At 36.5% G+C, this 26,047-nt stretch overlaps 1 protein-coding gene across 10 annotated transcripts in view; it reads right to left on the minus strand.

Moving 5' to 3' along the window:
* KTN1 (kinectin 1) overlaps positions 1-26,047 on the minus strand; it is a 102,070-nt gene that overhangs the window by 69,359 nt on the left and 6,664 nt on the right. For 8 of the 10 annotated variants that reach the window (XM_058429957.1, XM_058429956.1, XM_032134930.2 and 5 more), the window contains exons 1-2: positions 13,706-13,846; positions 3,027-3,579 (exon numbers count right to left, since the gene is read on the minus strand). In XM_058429957.1, coding sequence (XP_058285940.1) covers positions 3,027-3,549 — 523 coding nt within the window. In that variant the 5' untranslated portion in view covers positions 3,550-3,579; positions 13,706-13,846. Of the gene's footprint in view, positions 1-3,026; positions 3,580-13,705; positions 13,847-26,047 lie in introns of those variants that run through there. The other 2 variants (XM_058429955.1, XM_058429954.1) reach the window with 1 other exon arrangement.

Here is a 26,047-nt window from a genome sequence, read left to right on the forward strand (position 1 = left end):
TTATTTGACTACTCTTTGGCATTTTATCCTTTTGATCTCTACCCCTTTCTTAAAATTCTCTCCTCTCCATTATGCTAAGTAAAATATGGCAGTGACAAAAAGATAAATATTGTATAATTTCACTTATATGACATTCCCAGAGTAGTCAAATTCATAAAGACAGAAAGTAGAAGGGTAATTGTCAAGATATGGGGGATGGGAGAGGGACGAGGGAAAAGGGGGAGGCAGGCGGAATGGGGAATTAGTGTATAATGCGTACAGAGTTTCATTTGGAAAAGATGAAAGAGTTCTGGACTTGGCTAGTGGTGATGATTATATAAGAATGTGAATGTACTTACCACCACACAACTACACACTTAAAAATTGTTAAAATGGTAAATTTCATGCTATATGTAATTTGCCACAATAAATAAAATAAATTATCTCCTATCAGCTCCCATGATAATTCTCTTCTTACACTTGAAATATTCCTTTGCAGTATCCTTTGGGAACTGCTTCTACTGAATATTGCTTGTTCTCAGGGTTGGGGCTTCAATTAAAATACTTCCCTTGGATGAGTTATCTACTCCCATGCCTTCTACTACCCTTCATGCTTAAGGCTTCTGAATCTACTTTTCTACATTTACATACCCTACTGCATCCTGAGTTGCTCTACTCAGTAGATGGCCCCACAGGCATTGGAAACACAAACTGAAAGTGTTCTCTTCTCTATTCACATCTAGTCTCTCTCCAGTATTACCTATTTTAGTGCTACCAACCATCTGCCAAGCACAAGTAGGCAAACTTTTTCTGCAAAGGGCCAGGTAGTAAAAACTTTAGGCCTTATAGGCCATATAGACTCTGGTACAACTATTCAAGCCTGCCGCTGCAGCATGAAAGCCAGTCATAAACATATTATGAATGAGTGAATGAATGTAGCTGCATATAAAAACACTTTATGAATACTGAGATTTGACTTTTTTTTACATTTTTACATTTCTCAAAGTATTATTCTATTTCCCAACCATTTAAAATGCAAAAAGCATTCTTGGTTCATGGGCATAAAAAAAGGAAGTGGGCTACATGTGGCTCACAGGTTGCAGTTTGCCACCCCCAACCTAACTCAGAACTTGGGAGATCAGCTTTAATCCTGTCTTCTCCTTTACGTGCCACACTTCTATATAGTGAGGTTATTCGTGTCATTCTTACTTTGCATACTTCTCAACTTTGTTTCTTCTGTCACTACCATAGTTCAGGCCTACATCTTAATTTTTGAAAACTACAATAACCTCTTAACTAGTCAAATACTGCCCCATGAAATCTGTTCTTGCTAGCTCTGCCAAAAAAAATTTCTAAAATAGAAATATGACCATGTAACTAAACTGCTTAAAAATCTTCAACAATGGCTAACCTAAGAAGTCCTAGCTCCCTGGCACAGTATCCAAAAACCACCACGATCTAGCCACTGCTATCTTTTCAGCTCTGTTCTCTACCACTCTCTATACCTCACATTGTATGGCTCAACAATACACTGTACTCTTGCAGCTCTGTGCCTTTACATGATATTCTGCCCATGAGGAATGAGACCCCACCATCTGCTTGATGAAGCGATTCAATGCTCAGGCACTGCCTCCTCTGTAAAGCCTTTCAGCCCAGCATAAGCAGTAGTTGCTTTAGCTTCTATATTTCCTCTATACTTTGTCTGTCTCCTACATAAACCACATTTTTTTTACTGGCTTACATGTCCTTTTCCCCAACTAAAACATGAAGTTCTTACTATGCCTTGATCCTAGCCGACATGCAAATATTTAAAATCCAATACAACCGGGCCAAGCGTGGTGGCTCGCGCCTGTAATTTCAGCACTTTGTGAGGCCTAGGCAGGTGGATCATTTGAGGTCAGGAGTTCAAGACCACTCTGGCCAATATTGTGAAACCCCATCTCTACTAAAAATACAAAAATTAACTGGGTGTGGTAGCACACGCCTATAATTCCAGCTACTCAGGAGGCTGAGGCAGGAGAATCACTTGAACTTGGGCAGCAGAGGACACACTGAGCCAAGATCGCACCACTGCACTCCAGCCTGGGTGAGAGTGTGAGACTCCCGTCTCAAAAAAAAAAAAAAAAAATCCAATATAACCTCCTACAAGTTAAGACACACAAATGACTTAACGGTACATACAAGTCCTTTCAAATAAAACAAACTGTTTACAGTTTCACACACCACCACGCCAATTGTCAAGGCTTTTCCATTGTACCTATCAACCCCCTTTCCCTGGAATCTCCCTCCCCTCCCCATCCACCCAAAAAACCTAACTTGTACTTACCCAAACTTTAAAAATTTCTGGCATTACATGCTTTAAGTGGTCTACCTTAGAATTCCTACACTGGTTTAGACATATCTAGACCATTACACTAAATCTTTCATAATGACCTACTTGTGTCTACAGCTAGCACACAACTACCTCGAAAATGCGCTATTCATCTCTGTAGCCCTATTACCTAGCATAATGCCTAGCATAAAACAGATATATGATAAATGTTAGCAAAATGAAGCAATCAAGGGTGAGAAATGATATCTGATTTTAGCTTTTCACCTTTAATTCTTATCACATCATTTAGAAAGTGAAGTTCGTTAACTGCTGATATTTACAGGTCCTAAGTGGTTTTAGTAAAATAGCCAAAGTTGGATAGTTATTAGATGTATGCGTTTTTTTTTTTTCTTTTAATTTCTTGTAGAGATGAGGTCTCACTTTGTTGCCCAGGCTGGTCTCAAACACCTGGGCTCAAGGGGTCCTCCCACTTCAGCCTCCCAATGTGCTAGGATTACAGGCATGAGCCACTGCATCGGGCCCTGAAGTTTAAAGTGCTATTTTATGATCAATACTAATTTCTACCAGCAATTAATGTTAATGAAGCAAACACATAATGAAAAGAATAATCTTGGTTTCAAATTCAGTATTAAACATTCTGTGTATGTACCTAACAGAATATCTCAATTCTAAGCTCCAAATCATACAACAAAATTAAATAAATAGATTACAATACCGCTTCCATTTTTAGACTTCTTCTGCCCTGGTTTCTTCTTTGAGGCAGCTGCTTCAGAGGGAGGGGTGGGCTGTTTAGTAACTGGGACAGGTTCTACTTTTTTGCCAGGAATCTTTGATGCGTCACTTTCTTTGATGACCTGCTCTTCTGTCACAGGCTTTTGTTTCTTTTCCTTCTTTTTTCTTTCCCTAACACTACTTGAAGTTTCAATCACATTCAATGGAACAGGTACAACTTGATCATCTTCTACTGCCAAAGCATCTGATAATTTAAAGTCTCGAGGTACACTCTCAGAGTCGGATTCATGGAGGTTTCCATTCTGGATTTCTTTCTTTTTATTCTTTTTCTTTTCTGCTTTCTTTTTATCTGTTTTGGCAGGAATAAGCTTTTGTTCTCTTTTCTGTTTTGCAAGAACTTCATCATATAATGTTTCTTTCATGAAAAGCCAGAAGAAGAGGAAAATTACTGTAATAACTATTGAAGGAATAAGAACAATAAAATATGCTGACTCATAAAACTCCATGGTACTTTTGTCAATGTGATCCTATAAAACCTAAATAGGGAAGAAGGTGGGGACAAAAAAAAAAAAAGAACCTGTCAGTCTCATAAAAATTAAAGTCAAAACTGCTGCTCTTTCAAGTGTCATTTCAAATCTAACTTGACCTACAAACCTAAACAGGTTAGTTCTTTAAATCACATTGATTTATTTGCCAACTACAATTCATATATACTATAAAAAATAAGACGTGGTAACTAGAAGGAGTAGAACACATCCTTCCATTTCTAAATCATGTGAAAATATCCTAATTGAAGAGAAAACATTTAAATATTCATTACTTTCTTTTCCCCAAATATCCACTTTTGGTACTTTATTAGTAGTTAACTTTTTTGTTTATTGTACAGTGTTGATAACTACTACATGTGAAAATAAGGAGGTACTATTACCAACTCAATGGACATTCATTAAAAGTGTCATATTCTGAAATGCACACACACGCAAAAAGAGGTGGTTTATTTACAGATTAAGACCAGTCACAGTCACAAACTGCTTGCATCTCTACACCAGTGACTATCAGCCTCATGATGCAGTGGGATCTATCAAGAATATAAAAATCTAATAAAATTAAAATTGAAATGTTAGGATGTGGCATTTAGCATTAAAATAAATTACAGACCAAGCGCAGTGGCTCATGCCTGAATCCCACCACTTTAGGAGGCTGAGGCAGACGGATCACTTGAGCCTAGGAGTTCCAGTCTACCCTGGGAAACAGGGCGAAACCCTGTCTTCACAAAAAAAAAAAAAAAAAAAAAGACAAGAAAATTAGCTGGGCGTAGTTAAGTGAGCCTGTAGTCCCAGCTACTTGCAGGCTGAGGTGGGAGGATAACCTGAGCCTTTGAAGTCGAGGCTTCAGTGAGCTGTGACTCTGCCACTGCACTCCAAGCCTGGGCAACAGAGCAAGTCTCTGTCTCAAAAAAATAAAACAGTGAAATAAATTACAAGTTAGGAACTTACCTCAGTTTTTTAAAGGCACCCCATACTGCACAAAACAAGTTATACAGCAAAAGCGAGGCTGCCATCAACATCCTACCGAAATTGCTAAATAAAAGGCTTTGCCTCATCAACAGAACATCGGCCCTACTTTTAGATTGACTCAGTAAGTACGGTGGTGGGGTGGGGGGGAAGATGTAACTTGACTACCAACATCTGCTTTGAATATAGATATCACTTACGTGAAGGGTAGTTTCTGCTAAAATTAAATCTCAAAGTAAAAATGATTCTGATGTTGAGATTCTAGATATTGATGCTCCTTACAAACATGCATAAGCCACATAAAAGTGACTTGTATTCTTATGTCATCTCAAATGTGTTGTAGAAAAAGACAAGGTATATAATACAGCTATAATTAAACATCAGGACACGTTTAGGATAAAGCAAATTAAAGTTAATTGCTGCACTTTTAATGTAAAAATAAATCTAAGAACTTTTTAAGTTTTTAAATTATCTATTTGGAGAGTCTTGATATGTAATGATTAGATAAAGAAACTAAATTCTACCCAAACAGGAGACTTAGTCTAAGAATTATTTTACACCTAAGAAAGTATCCGATTTTAAATTGGATAAATGTGAGTTTATTGAATATAAGACTTTGCCAGAACTATAACAACATGGGTTTCAATTGCACAGGTCCACTTACACATGGGTTTTTTTTTTTAACCAATTGTTACTGAAAATACAGTATTTGCTGGACGTGAAACTCAAGTATATGGAGGGTCAACTTTGTATACTCGGGTTCCACAGGGACTACTCCAGGACTTCCAGCATGCTTAGATTTAGGTATACACAGGGGTCCTGAAGCCAATCTCCTGCATATACCAAGGAATGACTGTTGTTTGTTCAATAGGCATGCTATTAATCTATATGACTGAAGTAACATTTCATACTTCCATAAGCAATTTTTTAACAGTATTAGTTAAACCCTAGATTTACTAAGACAAGGTTTTAACAAGTTAAGGGGGAAAAGGAATCACATGCTAACAAAATACTAAAAGAAACTCCATACAGAATTGTTTCCCTGATAATTCAAATTAACATGAACTGCCCAGGTTTTAAAATTAGACACATTTTACTGTGCCTGCATAAGTGTGATTCGTCAACCAGGAATGCTTTAAAAGAGCCCAGAATTTTTTTTAAACATAGCATCCATAGAATACACAGCCTATTCAACATAAGCTGGGCAGAGCCGAGGGAGAAAAAGCACAAAACAATGAGTTGGAATGCTTCAAGTTTTTGCTTTGGTGAAGAAGAGGCACTAAGGCACTTAGCAGCAATAACAGAAGCTGAAAAAAGGGGTAAAAGTCAAAAAGGCCTAATGAATAAGCTGCAGCCCTGTACAAACCTAGGTTTTAGGAAAACAGAAATTATGATCAAGCACAGCAAATTCACCTGTATAGAAAGAAAAAGTAGCAAATGTTCAAGGAAAAGAGAGGGTATGAGACCACAAGAATTCTGAAACACTGATTCTTCAAACGTTTTAATGATTTTCTAGTTTCCTTTTCCAGGTCCCATATATAGGCCTGAAGGAATCAAGCTTTCTGTCTCTGGATTTTCATGGGAGTCCCTCTTCACACAATTCAATTCACCTTCACTTGAGCTCACCTGAGTCTCACTATGCATTTCGCGCTCTGAACCTAACTAGACACCAGGAGATTAAGAATCAAGAAAATGTTTGCTGCAGCCATAAAAAGGAATGAGATCATGTCCTCTGCAGGGACATGGATGAAGCTGGAAGCCATCATCCTCAGCAAACTAACACAGGAACAGAACACCAAACACCGCATGTTCTCACTCATAAGTGGGAGTGGAACACTGAGAACATATGGACACATAGAGGGGAACAACACACACCAGGGCCTGTTGCGGGTGGGGGTTGAGAGGAGGGAACTTACAGGATGGGTCAGTAGGTGCAGCAAACCACCATGACACATGTATACCTATGTAATAAACCTGCACGTTCTCCACATGTATCCTGTTTTTTTTTTTTAGAAGAATAAAAAAGAAGAAAATGTTTGCATTCCTTTAACCCAATAATCCCAATTCTTTATCCCTAGGAATTTATTTGCAAGAAAAAAACATATAGAAAGATGTTCACAGGCTGGGCACGGTGGCTCATGCCTGTAATCCCAGCACTTCGGGAGGCCGAGGCGGGCGGATCACTTGAGGTCAGGAATTCGAGACCAACCTGATCAACATGGTGAAACCCCGTCTCTACTAAAACTTCAAAAATCAGCCGGGCATGGTGGAACGTGCCTGTAATCCCAGCTACTTAGGAGGATGATGCAAAAGAATCGCTTGAACCCAGGAGGCAGAGGTTGCAGTGACAGTAAGCCGAGATCGCGCCACTGCACTCCAGCCTGGGCAACAGGGCAAGACTGTCTCAAAAAAAAAAAAAAAAAAGTTCACAGCAACATTACATAAAAACTAAGAAATAAAACATTCAAAATCAGAATGATTTCAATCAGCAAATATCAACTCAAAGTATAGGTATTAAAACCATTAACACTAAAATTTTGTTAAATTCAATTCAATGCTGCTAAAAAGTCAAAATCATATGTATTTATATGATCAAAACATTTTATGTATGCAAGTTCAGTAACTAAGGAGTTGTGCCAGAATCATGGGGACAGTCTCATTTGCCTTAATACTCTAGTTTTAAACTTTGTTTATGAAAAATTCATAAAATATTATTTTAAAAAGGCAAAACATGAGTGTTTATTGAATAAATACTACAATACCAATTAATATACCTCAGATTCACATTTTACCCATGAGCATTAGAATTACATAAGGAGGAAAAAAGAGGAGACAAAAAGGAACTGAGAATGAAATTGAGGAAAATTCAGGGAAGAACAAACACAAAGTTTTAAAAGCAGGGAGGCAAAACTGAAAAATAAAAGGAAAGAGGTTGAGACAAAGTTAATTTAGCTCTGGGTAATAAGAACCAGGTCATTAAAATTTTCTAAGTCCACAGTATGCAATTCAATACACGTTTGTTGAGTTGAAAAACATGGAGACATGTGGACGCTCATGTTGTTCTTTCACACATGGAAGAAATAATTCACACTGGTGATTTTTGCTAACTCACAACCTGAGTTATCACAAAAAAATGTATAATATTTTTACACTTTTAAGAAATGGGGTCTCTATATATACACTGCTCAGGCTGGACCACATTGGCTATTCACAATCCCTATAATAGCGCATTGCAGCATCAAACTCTAGAGGTCTTCTCACTTCAGCCTCCCAAGTGGCTGGAACTACACTACAGGCATGTACCACCTAGCCTGGCTTACCCTTTCTAATATTAGTTACCTCTTTAACCTCATCACACGTAAGTCATAATAGATTCCAATCTGAATGCAATAAACAGCCAGTGGTGGCAAATAGGATTTCTCTGTCAAGAGAACCAGGAGAGAAATATCCATGGAACAATATGAAAGCAAGTCCAAACTATTTTAAAACCACATTCCACACCATTGTCTTTTATCTTTCACTTGGACATAAATCTTTCAAGAAATTGATAAAGATACTGACCCTCTTTCTCAAAGAAAAAAGTATCCACACTCACTAAGTTTTACATATAATCTCCAGAAGGTTTCTGGATTCCCTGAAGAATATGCACGGGCCCCAGGTTTAAAATCCTGCTCTACGATGAGAGTTTTCATTCCTGCCCTATCTTAAAAGAACTAAAAAAAAATTACAATGTTAACACGCATAATATGTAAGTCGTGTTTCGTCAGAGTACGTATTACAAATACTAATCAAATAGTTTTAAAATTCTATTTACTCGCCCTCCTAAAACTTACATTTGTTCATACAAAAACTGAGAAACATCACTGAGTTAAATTTTACAAACTTCTCAGAAGGCACAATGACCCATTTATATTAATATAACAAAGAGGTGAACCTAAAATTTTAAGTGATATAAAAATCTGGCGGCAATTATTAGAATTTCAATAGAACTGCTTAACCAAAAAGGGTAATATATTTATGTATATACAAGACAGACCACACTGTTTATATAATAAAACAATGAAACTGTTTCAGTGTGGGACATGTGAAGACACATCACACAACCATTTAAAATAATTAAGACTGTAATGCAGCAAAATACATTACACGGCAGAAAGACTAAAAGTTTTGTGTTAAGTATTATATACACTCATAGATGATACCTAAAAAATGAGAATCATTACATTTTTTGAAGGGAGATTATTACAAACATTTTACTGTTTGGTTAATTGTTCAACTTTTAAAATTTCACATTGAAACAATAATTTAAGTAACCAACCTGAATGCACAGTATTAAACTTTTAAAAGCTTACACAAACATAAGAATTGTTAATATTACGTGAAAAAACTGAGGCAGTTTGATAAGTATACTATTAAATTTCGAGTAATACAACAATTTTGAATTATATTTTCTTACTATAGCGTTTCAGTTGCTCTTGCTTCTGCTACCCTTTTCTTCACATTAAAAACATTGAAAACAAATGACACAAAAAAACTAATTTTATCAATATTTCTGTCCTTCAATTGACACAATTTTATCAGCTGAAGTGACTCAAAAAAAAATTAGCAAACACTTAACAAATCAAAATTCAAGACTGAAATCTGAACACAGTGAAAGTCTTTTTCCACCAAAAAACATATAAAGCAAGCAGACACATTTGAAAAAACAAAAACAGTATTGAGGGAAAGGTTAATTTTCAACACAGGAATGCATAATTTCATAAAAGTTCCAGTATAAATCAATGCCTGGACAACTAAATGAATACACCTTTAAGATATACAGGCTCCCAGAGTAGCCTATAAGAGCTTTATTTCATTATTTGAATACAGTTAAAATATTACAGAAGTAGCTGTGAGGCCTAAGCTGAAAGCCATTATTTGTAAAAATAATGTTCATAGGTTAAAAAAAAACAAAAAACAACAAAAAAAACTATCTGTAATCTGATCACACTGAATCTAAATACTTGGCATTCCAAATGTGCCACTCTTCATACCATGTTTACCTTTCTTTAAACCCACACTACTATCTTATTTTTTTTTTAAACAGATAAGTTAATCTTTTTTTAAGAAAAATGATTTATGGTAAGTACTCTACAGTGATAAAAAGTTTACTATTGGTAGCCAAGTATCATTTAATTAGATTTCCATTCCGCAAAAGGTTTAGCTACAATGAACTCCTCCTGCTAAAATTAAATATTAGCCATCATGTAGTTGATAACCTTCAAATACAGTATGCGTGTTATATTGCAGATATATCCTGAGCAAAAGTAAATTATTTTAAGATTAGTGAACAGCAATATAATGAGGCAGTAAAATGGAAGGCAAGAGTCTTGGCTTTTAGTCCCAATTCAGCCTTCACTCAGAGTCTTACTTAAAAATTTTTATCCATGAGTTTCTTCTCACATGGCTTTAGGGTCCAAACTACTTGCATGATCTTGGATATGCCAGCCAAAAAATTTAAGTGGCTCCCAGTTGGTGGTGCCCAGAGTATCCATGGCAGAAGCAAATGCACAACCTCTTTGGTGGAATCCTTCCCCAAGCCAGGCTCCTTAAGGTTTTTAAAAATTATTATCCAGATGTAAGCCCACAACACAAAAATAACAGAACATGTGATAAGCCATCATGAACAAGAGGCAGCAGAAACGAGCTAAAGAATTAGATCTCCAACTGCACTCCAGCCTGGGTGACAGAGCAATACTCCGTCTCAAATAACTAAATAAATAAATAAAACCAAATGGATAGGTTAAAAATAGTTGCAAGGAGACTAATTAAAATGACTTTCAGTAGTTTAAGTAGATCTGATGACAACAAATCAATTTCAACACAGAAATACTTGGGTGGAACAACAAGAAAACGCAACTATTTGAAAGTGAGTGAGGACGCTAATAAGACGATTCCAACATGTCATGCCTGGAAGGTTCCATAAATGAGGAAACCCCTTGACAAGATTAAGAATATAGGAATAGGTTCCTATCTGAGAGTTCTAGATCAGATTTTAAACAAAATATGAGAAGACCAACTAGAAAAGATCAGCAGTCAACCATGTGGGAAAAAACAGCAGTAGGAGGCTACTATGGATTCTAAATCAGGCAACCAAAGGAACCACTTTCTAAAGTTCCATTTAAAGCACTTCACCTTATCCCTGCAATCAAATCTAAAAATCTTTGCCATGTCCTTTGTATGAAATCTCCACCTATCCTTCAAAACCCAGCTTAAATCAAACCTATGAATATGTAATTTCAACTCTCTTCCACAATAGTCTTTATTATTCATTTGTTATTTAGCACTGACCATATGTCAGGACTGCTCTAGGACATTCTGAGTAGACAGCAGTAAAAGGGCCACAAACCCTGCACTCACAGAGCTAACATTCTACTAAGTGGTAAGACAGACCAACAATTAGTATGCAGTATATGAAAGCGTAATAAGTAGCAAGAATAGTGATAAGGAGGGAAGAGAAATAGGGAGCACAGGAAGATGTGGACGGTGGTTACATTTTATTTAATTTTTTTTAATTATTTAATATAGAGACAGGGTTTTGCCATGTTGCCCAGGCTGGTCTCAAACTCCTAATGGCTAAAATTTAAAGTAGAATGGTCAGAGATTATTTCATTTTTAAAAAATGACATCTCAATAAAGACCTGAAGTAAGTGAAAGATACAGCCATGTTGCTATCCATATCTAAGTGAAGAGCAAAATACAGTGAATGAGGGAAGAGCAAGCACAAAGATCATGAGACAGTAACATACCTGCTATATATGAGCAAGAGCAGTAAGGACAACGTGGTTCAGGTAGAATGAACAAAAGGATAAACTGATGAGGTCAAAGAGAATTTGAAAGGGAGAGGGGATATGGTTAACAATTCATGTAGTTTCTTACAGGAAAAGGATTGTGGCTAACACTCTCAGTAATATGGGAAAACTACTGGAGGGGTCTGACCAGGGAAGGGTGTAGGGAGAAAGTGAAATCAGGGAGAACTGTCAGGTGACAACTGAAATAATTTAGAGATGATGGCAGCAGGTGAGGTGGTCAAATTTTTGATACTTTATAAAGGTAGAGCCAAGATGATTTGTTGATGGACAGGATGTGGGCTATGAGAGAATAAACAAAGCCAAAGACAATTCCAAAGCTTTTAGACTAGGCCAAAGACAAAGGAGCTGCCCTTTACTGAGATAGGGGAAATGTGGCAAGGACATGGTTAAGGCTGAAGGAGCTAGGTTTTAGGTAAGTGGAGATGTCCAGTAGACAGCTAAATAAGTTGTCACGTGACAAGGCTGGAGATATAAATTTGGAAGTATTCAGCAAACGGACTATATTTAAAGCCATAAACTTGGATAAAATCCCAAACAAATGGGTATAAATAGAGACCAGGTCTCAAGACTGAAGCACTGAAATTTAACAACAGGAAAATGAAAAACTCTCAAGGGAGACTGAGGAGAGCTAGAAAGAAAACTAGGAGTTTGCTGTCCTCGATGCCAGATGAACAGTCTATTAAGGAGGAGAGATGGATCAATTTTGACAAATAGGGTTGGTAAGTAAAATACAATGAAAACTAGTAATTGACTTCTGAATTTAGCAACACAGACGTTACTGGTGACTTTGACCAAAGCAGTAGAGTAGTGGTGATCAAAACCTGATTGAAATGAATTTAAAAGTTAGAAGAACTCTAGCAAGTGTGGACAATTCTTTGAAGCAGCTTTCCTGTGAAAGGATGCAGAGAAATAAGATGGAACTTGGAAGAGAATATGAGGTTAACAGTTTGGTTTTTAAAGATGGGAGAAATTACAACATGATAATATGCTGACAAAAAAATGATCCAGTAAAAAGGGAAAGAATAATGATGCAGGAGTGAGAGGCAATGTTTTCAAACAGCAAGAAAGGACAGAATTTGGACAAGTAGATAGAGTGACTGGCCTTAGATGGTAGCACAGCCAGTTCATCTGTAGAAACATAAAGAAGGAAGAATATAAAAGCACAGACCCAGGACAGGAAAGGAGGTAGATGGTATAGACATTTGTGAAAATTCTGTTCCTAATGCTACTATTCTCTTTATGAAATGAGAAGCAAAGTCATAAGCAGAGAATAAGGGGAAAAAAGATGGTGGCCAGGCACGGTGACTCACCTCTTTAATCCTAGCACTCTGGGAAGCCAAGGAGAAAGGATTGCTTGAGCCCAGAGTTCAAGACCATCCTGGGCAACATAGCAGAACCCTGTCTCTACAAACAATAAAAAATTAGCTAGACGTGGTGGCATGCACCTGTAGTCCCAGCTGCTTGGAAGAATAAGGCAGAAAGATCGCTTGAGCACAGGAGCTCAAGGCTATAGTAAGCCCTGATTTCACCTCTGCACTCCAACCTGGGCGACAGAGGGAGACCCTCTCTCAAAAAAAAAAAAAAAAAAAAAAAGACAGCGTTGAAGGTCTTATAAAACACATTATAATTATTGTTGTAGTTTTCATTCTTTGTAAGTTGCACTCACTTTAATTTCTCACTTAAGTTTTTGAATGCAGGGTATCTGACAGTGTTCACAAATAAATTTGCTGACTTTAAATGAATTTATAATCTCGCTGAGAAAGGAAGTATATTGTATCTACAAACCTAACTAGAGCAAAAATCCTAACTTGAGCCTCCATATGGTTCTACTCTTCCAGCTCAAGTAACATGTCTACAGCCAGTTCTCCTAAAATTCCAGAGCACTTATTCTCTATTTACATAGACATGCATATAATTCTATGAGACAGTAAATGGTTTCAACTAATATAGCAAGGCAGCAACATACTGCAGTGTGATAAAGAAAATAAAATTGAACTCAAAATCTAAAACAAATCCAAATACATACAAAAATTTAGTTTACTCTAAGTTATTTCTAATCAGTAGAAGGCTGTATCATTCAAATCGACTAAAAACGTCCAAATAAAGTTTCAAACATAAGAAAAAAATATAAAGCACTTGAGGGCTGAGTGTGGTGGCTCACACCTGTACTCCCAGCACCTTCAGAGCCCACAGCGGGTGGATCACTTGAGGCAGGAGTTTAAGAACAGCCTGGCCAACATAATAAAACCCTGTCTCTACCAAAAATACAAAACTTAGCTGGGTGCAGTGGCACGCACCTGTAATCCCAGCTACCCAGGAGGCTGAGGCAATGAGAATCACTTGAACACAGGAGGCAAAGGGTTGCAGCAAGCCAAGGTCACGCCACTGCACTCCAGCCTGGGTGACAGAGCGAAAATCTATCTGAAAAAAAGAAAAAATATAAAGTACTTGAAAACACAAGAAAATAGGCTCATTTTACATAGTTCTGTATGTTTAAATATTTGTAAGTGTATTCCATTTGCAGTAAGAATTTTTAAAAATAAATGATTCTACAAATAAATTTAAAAAAAACAAAAAATTCAATGAGAAAAATAGACAAAGTATTAACCATTTCCTGAAACGGCCATCAAAATGCAAAAACTCATCTAAATTCCTATTGTCCTAGTCAGTCACTACACCAAAAATATAATGGCCCTGGAGTACACAACACAATTATACAATTATCCTTTAAAATAAGAGGAAAAACATTCAAAGCAAGCAAAGGACAAAACAATCCAGGAAATCCAAACATTGAATTCCCCAACATGGGAATCCCATTTACAGTATCTTTTCTAAGATTAACTTTATAGACCACACTAAAATTTCAAAGCTGTGGTACAATTTCTTCTTTTAAACTGCAAGACAGTTATTTCTATGACTCACATCTTATTAACACACCCCTTACTTCAGCAATATCCATTCTAAAGTACTGCTAACCCAATCTGAAATGAATACAACTAATGCCAGAAATGAGTAATGAAATTTAATTTCTCCATTAGGTGTCATGTCACAACAAATGAGACTTCTATTTTTTAATCAAACTTTTTTCCCTTTAATATGAGAATAGATCAATCCATTTGAACAGCTTTCCCAAGAAACTGAAAAGGAATCGCAGAGATGATAGCTGCTGAAAGTATCTTTTAGACTTTTGTTACTCATCATGCCCAAACCAGCCCATTTTCTCAGGAAAAGGCACTGCTCATTTAAAAACACTTCCATGGGAAATAATCTGGTTAAAAGTTTATTCGGTAAAAAAATCTTATTTATAATTAGACAATCTGAAAGCTTTAATACCAAAAAATTAATAACTTTTTAAAATAGTCTTTCAAATCAACACATAGTATCAGTTTTCGAAGACAAAAGAACCTAAGTCATCAAAACTGTTCAAAAATTAACACTACAACATGAAATTCATACCAATAATGTAACCGTAAAACAGCTACACCATGTACAGGAGCTTTCCTCCCCTTAAAATCTACCATCTTGACCTACTTTTCCTTTCATAAGATTTCTGAGTAAGAAAGGGCCATCTAATCCAACTAGCCACTCAGAGATTAGAACCAGCTGAACAGGCAGCCAGCCTATGTTTGAAAAGCAGGGATGAATACCTCCCATAAACCCTTTTTATTTCTTTAGAAAGACAAGTTCTTTTTAGTTTTGATCCAAAATCACATCATACTATACCTTCTCCCAGTGGTCCTAGCTCTACCCTAACCATAACAAATCTGTCCAATCCCACCACCACAGGGTAGTCTTAATAACTGATGCTTAAACTTAATGAAATTAAATTTAGCAACAAATAGAAAAACTTACTTCAAAATTTGTCATTCACAAAAATTTATCATCCTTTGGAAAAGTTTAGCTAGGGTATTAAAGTTGAACATAATAGGTTAATTAATAAAATATTAATAAAATAACTCTTAGGTGTATCACCTTAGGTCACTCAACAACGGAAGTACTAAAATGATCAGATGTTTTAGGTATTATGTCTCTTCTGGGGATATTCTTGCTTATCCCCAGAAGAGACATAATACCTAAAACATCTCACAAACTAAACATAAAATGTAAATTAGAATATCAAATACTATCAAAAATGACTACTGAAAAAGTTTTGCTTATGAAAACAAGAATTTTTAAACCTTGTCCAAGAACACCCAATTAAAGGCAAAATAGCCCAAATACAGACAAAAAGTTTGGTATATTATCACAGTGCCATTTCAAATCACTAAGTTAAAAAAAATAGATTTAATAAGTAGTGTTGACACAAATGAGAAAAGACACGAGAGAAAGCTTGTTTGCTTTTCCAAAGGCCAGAAGTCTCCATTAAGATTTTACAACATAAATTCTGATCTACAGTTTCTGCCAATCCAGAACACCCCCTACTGCCCCCTTCCTACCACAAATATTGACACAAAAATGGCTCACGGATCACCTGAGGTCAGGAGTTCCGAGAACCGCCTGGTCAACATGGCGAAAACCCGTCTCTACTAAAAATACAAAAAATTAGCCGAGCGTGATGGCGGGAGCCTGTTAATCCCAGCTACTCCGGAGGCTGAGGCAGGAGAATCGCTTTGAATCTGTGCTTCTGTGCAGCAGAAGTTGGCAGTGAGCCAAGATTGCGCCACTGCACTCCGCCCTGGGCGACAGAACGATACTCTGTCTCAAAAAAAAAGAGACAAAAACATGGCTCAGTGGCCACAAAAGCCCTGGGACTCAGGAAAAACTCTTGGGAAGGAAAAATCTGGAAAAAAACTACCTCTATCCAATCTAGTCTGTACAGTATAGTATTTGCAGATATACTCCTGCCAGAAGTGAACTTCCAGTCAAAATAAACAAGAGTAGCACATACAAACAGGGAGTAGATCCCAAAAAACTGATAACAGAATGTGAAAGACTATTAAAACAAAAATTTCAGCCATTAGAGTTATAAAAGAAATCAGAAACACAGAAAACTCATAAAAAAAGAAAAATTAGAACTTGAACTTTATAAATTATGTGTGCATACATATGTACACAGACATACACTCAGCAATTAAAAGCTAAATGGCCTGATAACTATATAAAGTTAAATTATCAAACAAGACAGACTTGATTAAAAAACTGACAATGTACCACAAAAAATTATACATAAGGGAAAATATGAAAGAAAAATTAACAGACATAAAGGATACAATGAGAATGTTCAATAAATCAAATGGGAATTCAAGGAGAGGAAAGAACAAAGAAACACAGTGGCTGAGAATTTTCAAAAACTGTTGAAAGCTATGGATCTTCCAATTCAGGAAAGGCAACAAAATTTGAACAGAATAAAAGATATTTAAACATATTTGTTGTAACGCTGTGTAACTCAAGCAAGTCTTGAAAGCAACACAGAAGAGTACCGAAAAATTTAGACTTACACAGTACTTAGCAATAGAAGCCAAAAGATAATGTAATAAAATCTCCATAGAAACAATGACCATTAATTACCACGCAATTCTAGAACCTGCTGAACACTGGAATATTAGTTTTCAGAAGCAATAAGTCTGTCAGCTATGCAACAAACAAAACTGATAAACATTAGTAAATAATTAGTAAAAATAAATTCAGACGTTATATGAAATTTACTAATCCAGAATGTATTTTTTTTTTAATGAACAGTACCTCTTTCCAACCAGAGTATGACTGACTGAAAACCCAATATTCTTTTTTTAATCGTTTTTTTTTTTTTTTTTTTTTTTTTTGAGATGGAGTCTCGCTCTGTCGCCCAGGCTGGAGGGCAGTGGCGCGATCTCGGCTCACGGCAAGCTCCGCCTCCTGGGCTCCTGCCATTCTCCTGCCTCTGCCTCCGGAGTAGCTGGGACTACAGGCGCCTGCCACGACGCCCGGCTAATTTTTTGTATTTTTAGTAGAGACGGGGTTTCACCATGTTAGCCAGGATGGTCTTGATCTCCTGACCTCATGATCCGCCCACCTGGGCCTCCCAAAGTATTGGGATTACAGGCGTGAGCCACTGCGCCCAGCTGCCAAACCAGTCACTATCAAAAAAAATCACTCAGATACCTTTTTAAATAAAAGGGTTACTAAATCAGGAAAACCCAATACACATTATGGAGTGTCTGATTTTGTCAGAACAGTCAATAAAGTAAACAAGCTATCCTTGGAGACAAGATTGATACATCCTGAACATGGCTGAATAGTGGCATAAATTGGAGAATATTTAAAAGGTTAAACAATAATATCCCAAAGTTGCCAATTAATGGTTTAGAAAGTATCTTAACAATGTACCAAAAAACTCAGTTCTTCGCCTGACCTTACTAACATTTTAATCAATTACTTAAAGATAATCTTGCCAGTTTACAAACGTGTTGAATACGAGGATGAGAACAAAGGGCAAATCAAGTAAAGGTTTCAGTAAGATTTGTATTATCCTGTGTTACTCTTTCAGTTACCTGGTTAGAATAGCAGGAATTCTGACAACTAGTTCAGATAAGCTGGAACACCACGTTACTAAGTCTACTACAGACTTACCCCACATAATGAGCTGTTCATTTAACTGGTTTTCATCAAAATGGCTCTTGAAAATTACCACTTTTCAAGCAATGACCTTTTTTGGTATTAGTGACTGTTTACCTAAGCACACACAAAATAAATATTCTATAGAGTGAAATTTCAACATTTATGATTTCAGGCAAAGACACACTCAATGTTTTATTCAACATAATTATTTCCCGTCAGCTTATATCATATGGAACAGATCTATACTGTACATACAGTACACTGGATGAACCTAGATATGCTTTGTGTACATATGCAGAGCAAGAAAGTCAGTGAGCTGCCAGCTCCTACAACTCCGTCTTTTCTGCATGTGTTCTATTTCCCGTGTTATGAACAACTTGTGTTTATCTGTTATTGCCCTAGTGGTGCTTTTCTGTGCAGACAACTTAAGTGCAGACTGAATGCAAGATAACTCTGAACTCCAGAAAGCCTGAATTGGTGAAAAAACACAGTACAGAAGAAACAGACTTTCCAAAAAGTGACACCCTACCAACTACACTACCATCCACTATCAAATCTTCTTTCTCCTTTGGCAAATACAATTAGCCTTCATTATACTATATTATATTTTATGTATAAAGTGTATTCACTTTCAACTTGTTTATACCTACACAAATTTGTCTTCATTGTTAGATTAATATTTACCTACGTGTGAAAACTGTTTGGGATGAAATACCGCCTCATAATTCCCTACTAAAATTAATGGAAATATGCTTTCATTTAATAGCTTTTAAATTAGCAGCAGGGTTTTCAAGAATGAATTCAAAACATTGAATATTTGATTTTCAAGTTGTAGACAACAAGCAAAAATATTTCAGACAACAATGGATACCAGTCCAAACTCAAAAATGAAAAAAAAAAAAAAAAAAACCTCTACTCTGCTTGAGTGGGAATAGCAACTCCAAAACAGAATGAAGAAACACAGGATGAGTGAGATCAAGCAGCAAAAGCAAGAATCGCATTTCAACACTTAAAGATTCTAACTAATTATTATGTATTCATAAATTAGTGTGATGCTAATATCAGATGTGTTCTGTAGAGCTGAAAAATATTCAACAAGATTAAAAGATTTGTGCAAAGGAAGGGAACAGATCACTGAACTAGAGCACTCAGGATACACTATGAATACTACACAGGATACATAAGCTGGGATTCAAAAAACAAGTAAGACTAAGATAGGTAGAAATGAAGATAACGACGACTTCCAATAAGGATCCTCCTCCAAATACTTAGTAATAGTGTGAAATATTACTTTTGCACCAACCTTTTGCACGAATATAAAAGGAAGTTATTTAAAAGATATGGCTAAACTCAAAACTAAGATAAACATCGTACTGGGTGAGAAATGCAATAAAAATTCAAAACAGTAACCCCTATCTTAAGTGGAGTAGAGGGCAGAAGGAACCAGGAAGATGGCTGGATAGTTCAGTTCCTAAAGGTAACAGCTACAAAACAGAACCAGGTTCACCACCTGACACCAAGGGGTCAAGATTTGCACAGCTTGTAAAAAGGGAGGTTTTAAAAAAATAAAAAGGTGAAAAAGGAGAGGGGAGGAGAGAGGCGAAAAACAATGACACTGCAAATCCAGAGCTATAACTTTACAGAAGCTCCAAGCCTGGAGAAAAAAAGACAACAAAACATCCGATGTCATAGCAAATTAAAAATTACTAATTCCTTAATGCAAAGCTAGCGTTCGTTCACATTCCCCAATTGCTTTGTAAGTATTTTGTTATTCCTTGACTGATATATTTCTTGTCTCCTTTCACCTACTATACCTATCTCTTTATTTTTCAGTTTCTTACAATTCTTAGAACTTTTAGTTGGGAAGGGAAAAAAAACCAAGCAGCTAGTCCTAGCGCGTTTCCCAGTGTGAATTTTGTTGATAGTACCCTCACAGTGTTTAACAAGTTTTCTTTTTTTTTTTTTTTTGGGGGGGGGGAGGTGGTTGTCTATTTCTGATCAATTTGTAAATTCAAAAACAAGATTAAATTTCAGAGTTTTGATTTGAATGCAAGAGTTGTCGAAATAATGAGTCTGTCCAACATTAAAACCAGTTTTTTTAATCCAAAACACAGCAAGAAATTTAATAAGAAAAAACAATCATATAAAAACATGAATTCACACCAGATGTTTTATGAAATGCTCTGACAAAGATTTTTAAATTTGAACATGTTAAAGAAGGAGATAGAGGTTTTCTAAGTAGCAAAAGGGTTGCCAAACAAAAATTGAAAGAGGTGATTATGAAAAAGCAATTCCAAATTTAAAATATGAAAATTATAGATACTGGCATATAGACTCAACAGATACAATACACTCTAGACAAAATAGAAAAATAAAATGGTAAATTGCTAGACAGTAATGAATTCTCCTAGTATGAAGCACAGAAAAGAGAAAAAAATGATAGAACAATTAAAGACATGGGATAAACTTAGACTCCAAGACAGGTCTAGCAAAAGAGAAAAGTGAAAATAAAAGAAGCAATATTTAAAGAGGTGAGAATTTTTCAAAATTAAAGATCTGATTCCTCATACTGTAAGTATACTCTAAGTACAAGCTGTATACATAGAAGTTTGTCCATACATATTCAAAATACCAAGCACAAAGATCTACTTCACAATATATGTGCAAAACAATTTAAGAAAACCACATGCAAACACTGCCATCACTGTGAAATATTTACAAAACACTTAGGATGTCAAATAGGGATTGGAGGAGGGACTTCAAAGTTTATTGAATAACTATCCAGTTTCTTTTTCAAAACATTCCTACATACAGTCATCCCTCAGTATGCACCAAAAATTGGTTCAAGGACACACATAGGTACACCAAAATCTGCCCATAGTCAAGTTCCACAGCCCATCTACTCAGGTTTCACCATCCTGCTCCACGTATAAGTGGACCCATGCAGTTCAAATCCATGTTGCTCAAGGGTCAACTGCAATTATTTTCTTATGACTCTAAAAGTAAGTTGTAGGTGCAATCCTCAAAACAACTCCATACCGTCAAAGTATTATTTCAAAGCATCTATAAATAAACACATTTTAGCCCTTAAAAACTGAAATGATAGGCATTGGAAATCTTGGAGAAAAGAAAACAGCATAAAGGGGAAGAAACAAAAGTCAATTCCAGGGAAAGAACTGTGAGACAACATAAAACTTTATAAGACAAGATGCGAGAACATCTTCATAACCGTGAGGTAGAGAAGAATTTCTTAAACTAGACACAAAGTACAAATTATAAAAGGAAAACACTGATAAATACAACATTAAAATTTTTAACTTTTAATAGAGACACCATAAGAAAGTCAGAAGACAAGCCACAAAGTAGGAAGGCATTTATAACACATAATTGGCAAAGAATTAGTATTCAGAACATTTGAAGAAATCTTGCCACCCAAAAAGATAAACCCAACAGAAAAATGAACAGTCATATCAGAGAAAAGGAAACTAGTGCCCAGCAAACTCTGAAAATATGTTTTCTCTCATCAATCAGAAATGCAAGGCCAGGTGCAGTGGCTCACGCCTGTAATCACAGCATTTTGGGTGGCCGAGGCGGGCGGATCACCTGAGGTTGGGAGTTCAAGACCAGCCTGAGCCACATGGAGACACTCCATCTCTACTACAAATACAAAATTAGCCAGGTGTGGTGGCGCATGCCTGTAATCCTAGCTGAGGCAGGAGAATCACTTGAACCCGGGAGGCAGAGGTTGCGGTGAGCCAAGATCACACCACTGCACTCCAGCCTGGGCGACAAGAGCAAAATTCCATCTCAAAAAAAAAAAAAAGAAAAAGAAAAGAAAGAAAGAAATGCAAGACATGCAATGTATCAATTCACACACAATAGGCTAACTGGTTTTTGCCATTATCATATATAGGGAAGAATGTGGAACCATCACACATATACACTGGTAACAGGAATAAACTGGCACATTTATATTGGAAAGAAAACAATTTAGCACTAACTAGTAAAGTTGAAAATGTCTGTCTCCTACAATCCACCAATTCTATTTCTAGCTAGTCATAAGCCCCAAAACTATCTACACTCTAGTCTCAACTCACTAGCAATTAGCATAAAACTTAGGTCTTGACTAGCATTTTTAGTTTTAATGAAACAGAATAGCATGGAATAGTATACCTGATAATATACTGAGTCATAATTTAAAATGTGTTTCTTATTGTGAGTGGTAACAAAAAGTTTGAAAAAAAACACTATCCTAGAGACACAAGTGCAACAAATAGACCTATGTTATTCAAGGTGTTCACAGCAGCACTGTATATACTAACAACAAAAATACCTAGAAACCCAAATGTCCAACAACAGGAAACAGATTGTAAAATACTGATACATGAAGTAGCCAAATCAGTTAGAGCCACATACAACATGGTGAAAGAATATCCTAGGCTGGGCATGGTGGCTCATGCCTGTAATCCCAGCACTTTGGGAGGCCAAGGCAGGTGGTTCACAAGGTCAGGAGATCGAGACCAGCCTTGCCAACATGGTGAAACCCCGTCTCTACTAAAAATATAAAAATTAGCTGGACGTGGCGGTGCATGCCTGTAATCCCAGCTACTCAGAGGCTGATGCAGGAGAATCACTAGAACCTAGGAGGCAGCGGTTGCAGTGAGCCAAGATCGTGCCACTGCACTCCAGCCTGGGCAACAGAGTGAGACTCCCTCTCAAAAAAAAAAAAAAGAATATCCAGATAACAAGGTTGAGGGGAAATAGGAAGTTACAAATAAACTCATACAGAAGGATTCCATTTAGAGCTCAAAAACCAACAAAACAACAAAATAGTTTAGGGATACAACTAGATCTGGCAAAACTAAAAGAAAAGCAAAAGTAAGAAAGATAGTGGTTAGAGTGTGGGAAGGGACATAAAGAAATAAAAAGGATTATGTTCTCAAACTGAGTATTAGATACAAGGCTGTTCATTATGTCTTTATATCTTACACGTATTCTTAAAATATTATTTCATACATATTTCATTTTAAAAGAAAAAATTTAAATAAAGCTGAAAGGTACACAGGTGTTCTGTACACAGATGTTCATTTTATATTTAATCTTCAAACTGTACATATACATTATATATTCTCTTATATGCCTGAATCATTTAATAGTGGTTTCAACTTTCAATAAAACAATAAAAAGGCAAGTAGGAAGAGATAAATGTAAATCAAAACAAACAAGCAAACAGGCATAAGCTTCCTTGTTTCTTAACTTATACAATTACAATAAAAGCACTGAATAATTGTAGAAAGTTATTCTTACTTTCAAAGAAATCTTCCCCAAAAAGAAAAGTCCCTTAAAATAAGAATTCTATTAAAAATGTTTACAGAAAATATCTAGGTTTGTATGTGTGTTTTGTTTTTTTGTTTTGTTTTGTTTTGTTTTTACTTATTACAAAGCTACCTTAAGAAATCAGATAAATAAGGCTGGGTGCGGTGGCTCACACCTGTAAGCCCAGCACTTAGGAGGCTGAGGTGGGCAGACCACGAGGTCAAGAGACCGAGACCATCCTGGCCAACATGGTGAAACCCCGTTTCTACTAAAAATACAAAAATTAGCTGGGCGTGGTGATGCATGTCTGTAGTCCCAGCTACTCAAGAGGTTGAGGTAGGATAATCACTTGAACCCGGGAGGCGGAGGTTGCAGTGAGCCGAGATCGTGCCACTGCACTCCAGCCTGGGCGACAGAGAGAGACTCCGTCTCAAAAAAAAAAAAAGAAAGAAAGAAATCAGATGAATATAGCAACCAAGAATAATAATTAAAGAATTTCTGGCCCAGCATGGTGGCTCATGCCTGTAACCTCAGCACTTTGGGAGGCTAAGGCGGGTGGATCACTTAAGGTCAGGAGTTCGAGTCCAGCTTGGCCAACAAGATGAAACCCAGTCTCTACTAAAAATATGAATATTAGCCAGGTTTAGTGGCAGGTGCCTGTAATCCCAGCTACTCGGGAGGCAGTAGAATCGCGTGAGCCTAGGAGGCAGAGGTTGCAGCGAGTCAGAAGTTGCAGTGAGTCAGAGGTTGCAGTGAGCCAAGATTGCGCCACTGCACTGCAGCCTGGGTGACAGAGCGAGACGCTGTTTCAAAAAAAAGAATCTCTTTATACCAAAAGTAGTATGTTATTTTGAATGCTGCCAGGACTTTCTGCTTAAATGAAGGTTACATAACACTGAAAGGATATGAAATATAACTACCAATTTATGCCAAGTAATTAATCCTAGAAGAGCAGACAAAAATTTGGCTTTCATCACTTTACAACTAACTTATATTTATGAATTATTTTTCTCCCTAAAACCTCAGACAAGGTAAATGCCTCGGCTGTATTTTACATATAATTCCAAGGCTAATCTTGAATGTATAAATGACCTTTGAACATTATGGGTTTAAACTATGTGGGTCCACTTCATGCAGATTTTTTTTTTCAGTAACAATATTGGAAAATTTTTTGGAGACTGCAACAATATGAAAAAAACTCGCAGGGAAACTACAGCCTAGAAATATTGAAAAAAATTAAGAAAAATGTATGTCATGAATGCACAAAATATATGTAGATCCCAGTCTATTTTATATATACATATATAAAAATTTTTTTTTTTTTTTTGAGACGGAGTCTCACTCTGTTGCCCAGGCTGGAGTGCAGTGGCGCAATCTCAGCTCACTGCAAGCTCCGCTTCCCGGGTTCACGCCATTCTCCTGCCTCAGCCTCCTGAGTAGCTAGGACTACAGGCGCCCGCCACCGCACCCGGCTAATTTTTTGTATTTTTAGTAGACGGGGTTTCACCATGCTCTTGATCTCCTGACCTCGTAATCCGCCCGCCTCACCTCCCAAAGTGCTGGGATTACAGGCGTGAGCCACCACGCCCGGCTACTTTATAATTTACTACCATCAAATATACACAAATTATAAAGTCAAAATTTATCAAAACTTACACAAACCAGACCCTATGTGGTTACTGTATATGGTGCCATTTGCAATAGATAGAAATGTAAACAAAGGTCAAGATACAGTACCAAATCACAACTGCATAAAACTAACTGCAGTACATACTGTACCACTGTAATAATTTTGTAGCCATCTCCTGTTGGTATTACTGTGAGCTCAAGTGTCTGAAGTATCCATGACTCCTATCCATGACTCTAATCTCCACATGAGCATTCTGTCCTTCCAGTAACAGTATCACAGTAAAAAGTGATTGTAGTTCTCCCATATTTTTCATCATTTTTAGCACAACACTGTAAACCCTGAATAACACCATGGGACCCGTGCCAAGTGCCACTAGTAACGCTGAAAGTGCTCTGGAGAAGCAGAGAAAAGTCATGACAAGGAAAAGTTGAATTACATGACATGTAGACTGAGGTCTGCAGTTACAGTTGCTCACTGAGACAGATGATTCATCTTACAGATGATATAAACTTATGGTATCAATAAACAGTACAGTATTGTAAATAAACAGTCTCTTATGATTTTCTTAGTAGCATTTTCTTTTCTTTAGCTTCATTATAAGAATACAGTATATAATACATATAACATACAATATACATGTTAATTGACTATTTATGTAATTGGTAAGGTTTCCAGTCAACAGTAGGGTACTAGTAGTTCAGTTTCTGGAGAGTCAAAAGTTACACAAAAATTTTTGACTGTACAGGGTGCTAGTGCCCCTAATTCCCACATTGGCCAAAGGTTAGCTGTATTTTTTACTTGAAAAGTGCCCCAAAATTTTCAAGCTCAGAAATCCTTCAAGTTAAAACTAAATCCAATTATTTAGACTAAAAGAAAAAAAAAAGAGCAGAAGAATTAAGCCACTTTTACAAAAGGATTCAATTTAAACTTAAAATTACAGCAAACATCTAGTCAAACTGGAAGCTATTTAAGAAATGATTCCCCAGCAATAGAGTACCAAGCACAAAGATTATCTAGCACAGCACCTGAAACTGTACCCAGAAATAAGAGCACTGAATACAAGCTTGAGGAATTTCCTTCACAGAAATCATGACATTCAGCCAACCTCAAGAGATCCAGATTATGAAAACTACGTAATTATGGAAACATTTCAAAT

Source organism: Hylobates moloch, unplaced genomic scaffold, assembly GCF_009828535.3.
Source record: "Hylobates moloch isolate HMO894 unplaced genomic scaffold, HMol_V3 SCAFFOLD_16, whole genome shotgun sequence".
NCBI lineage: Eukaryota > Metazoa > Chordata > Mammalia > Primates > Hylobatidae > Hylobates > Hylobates moloch.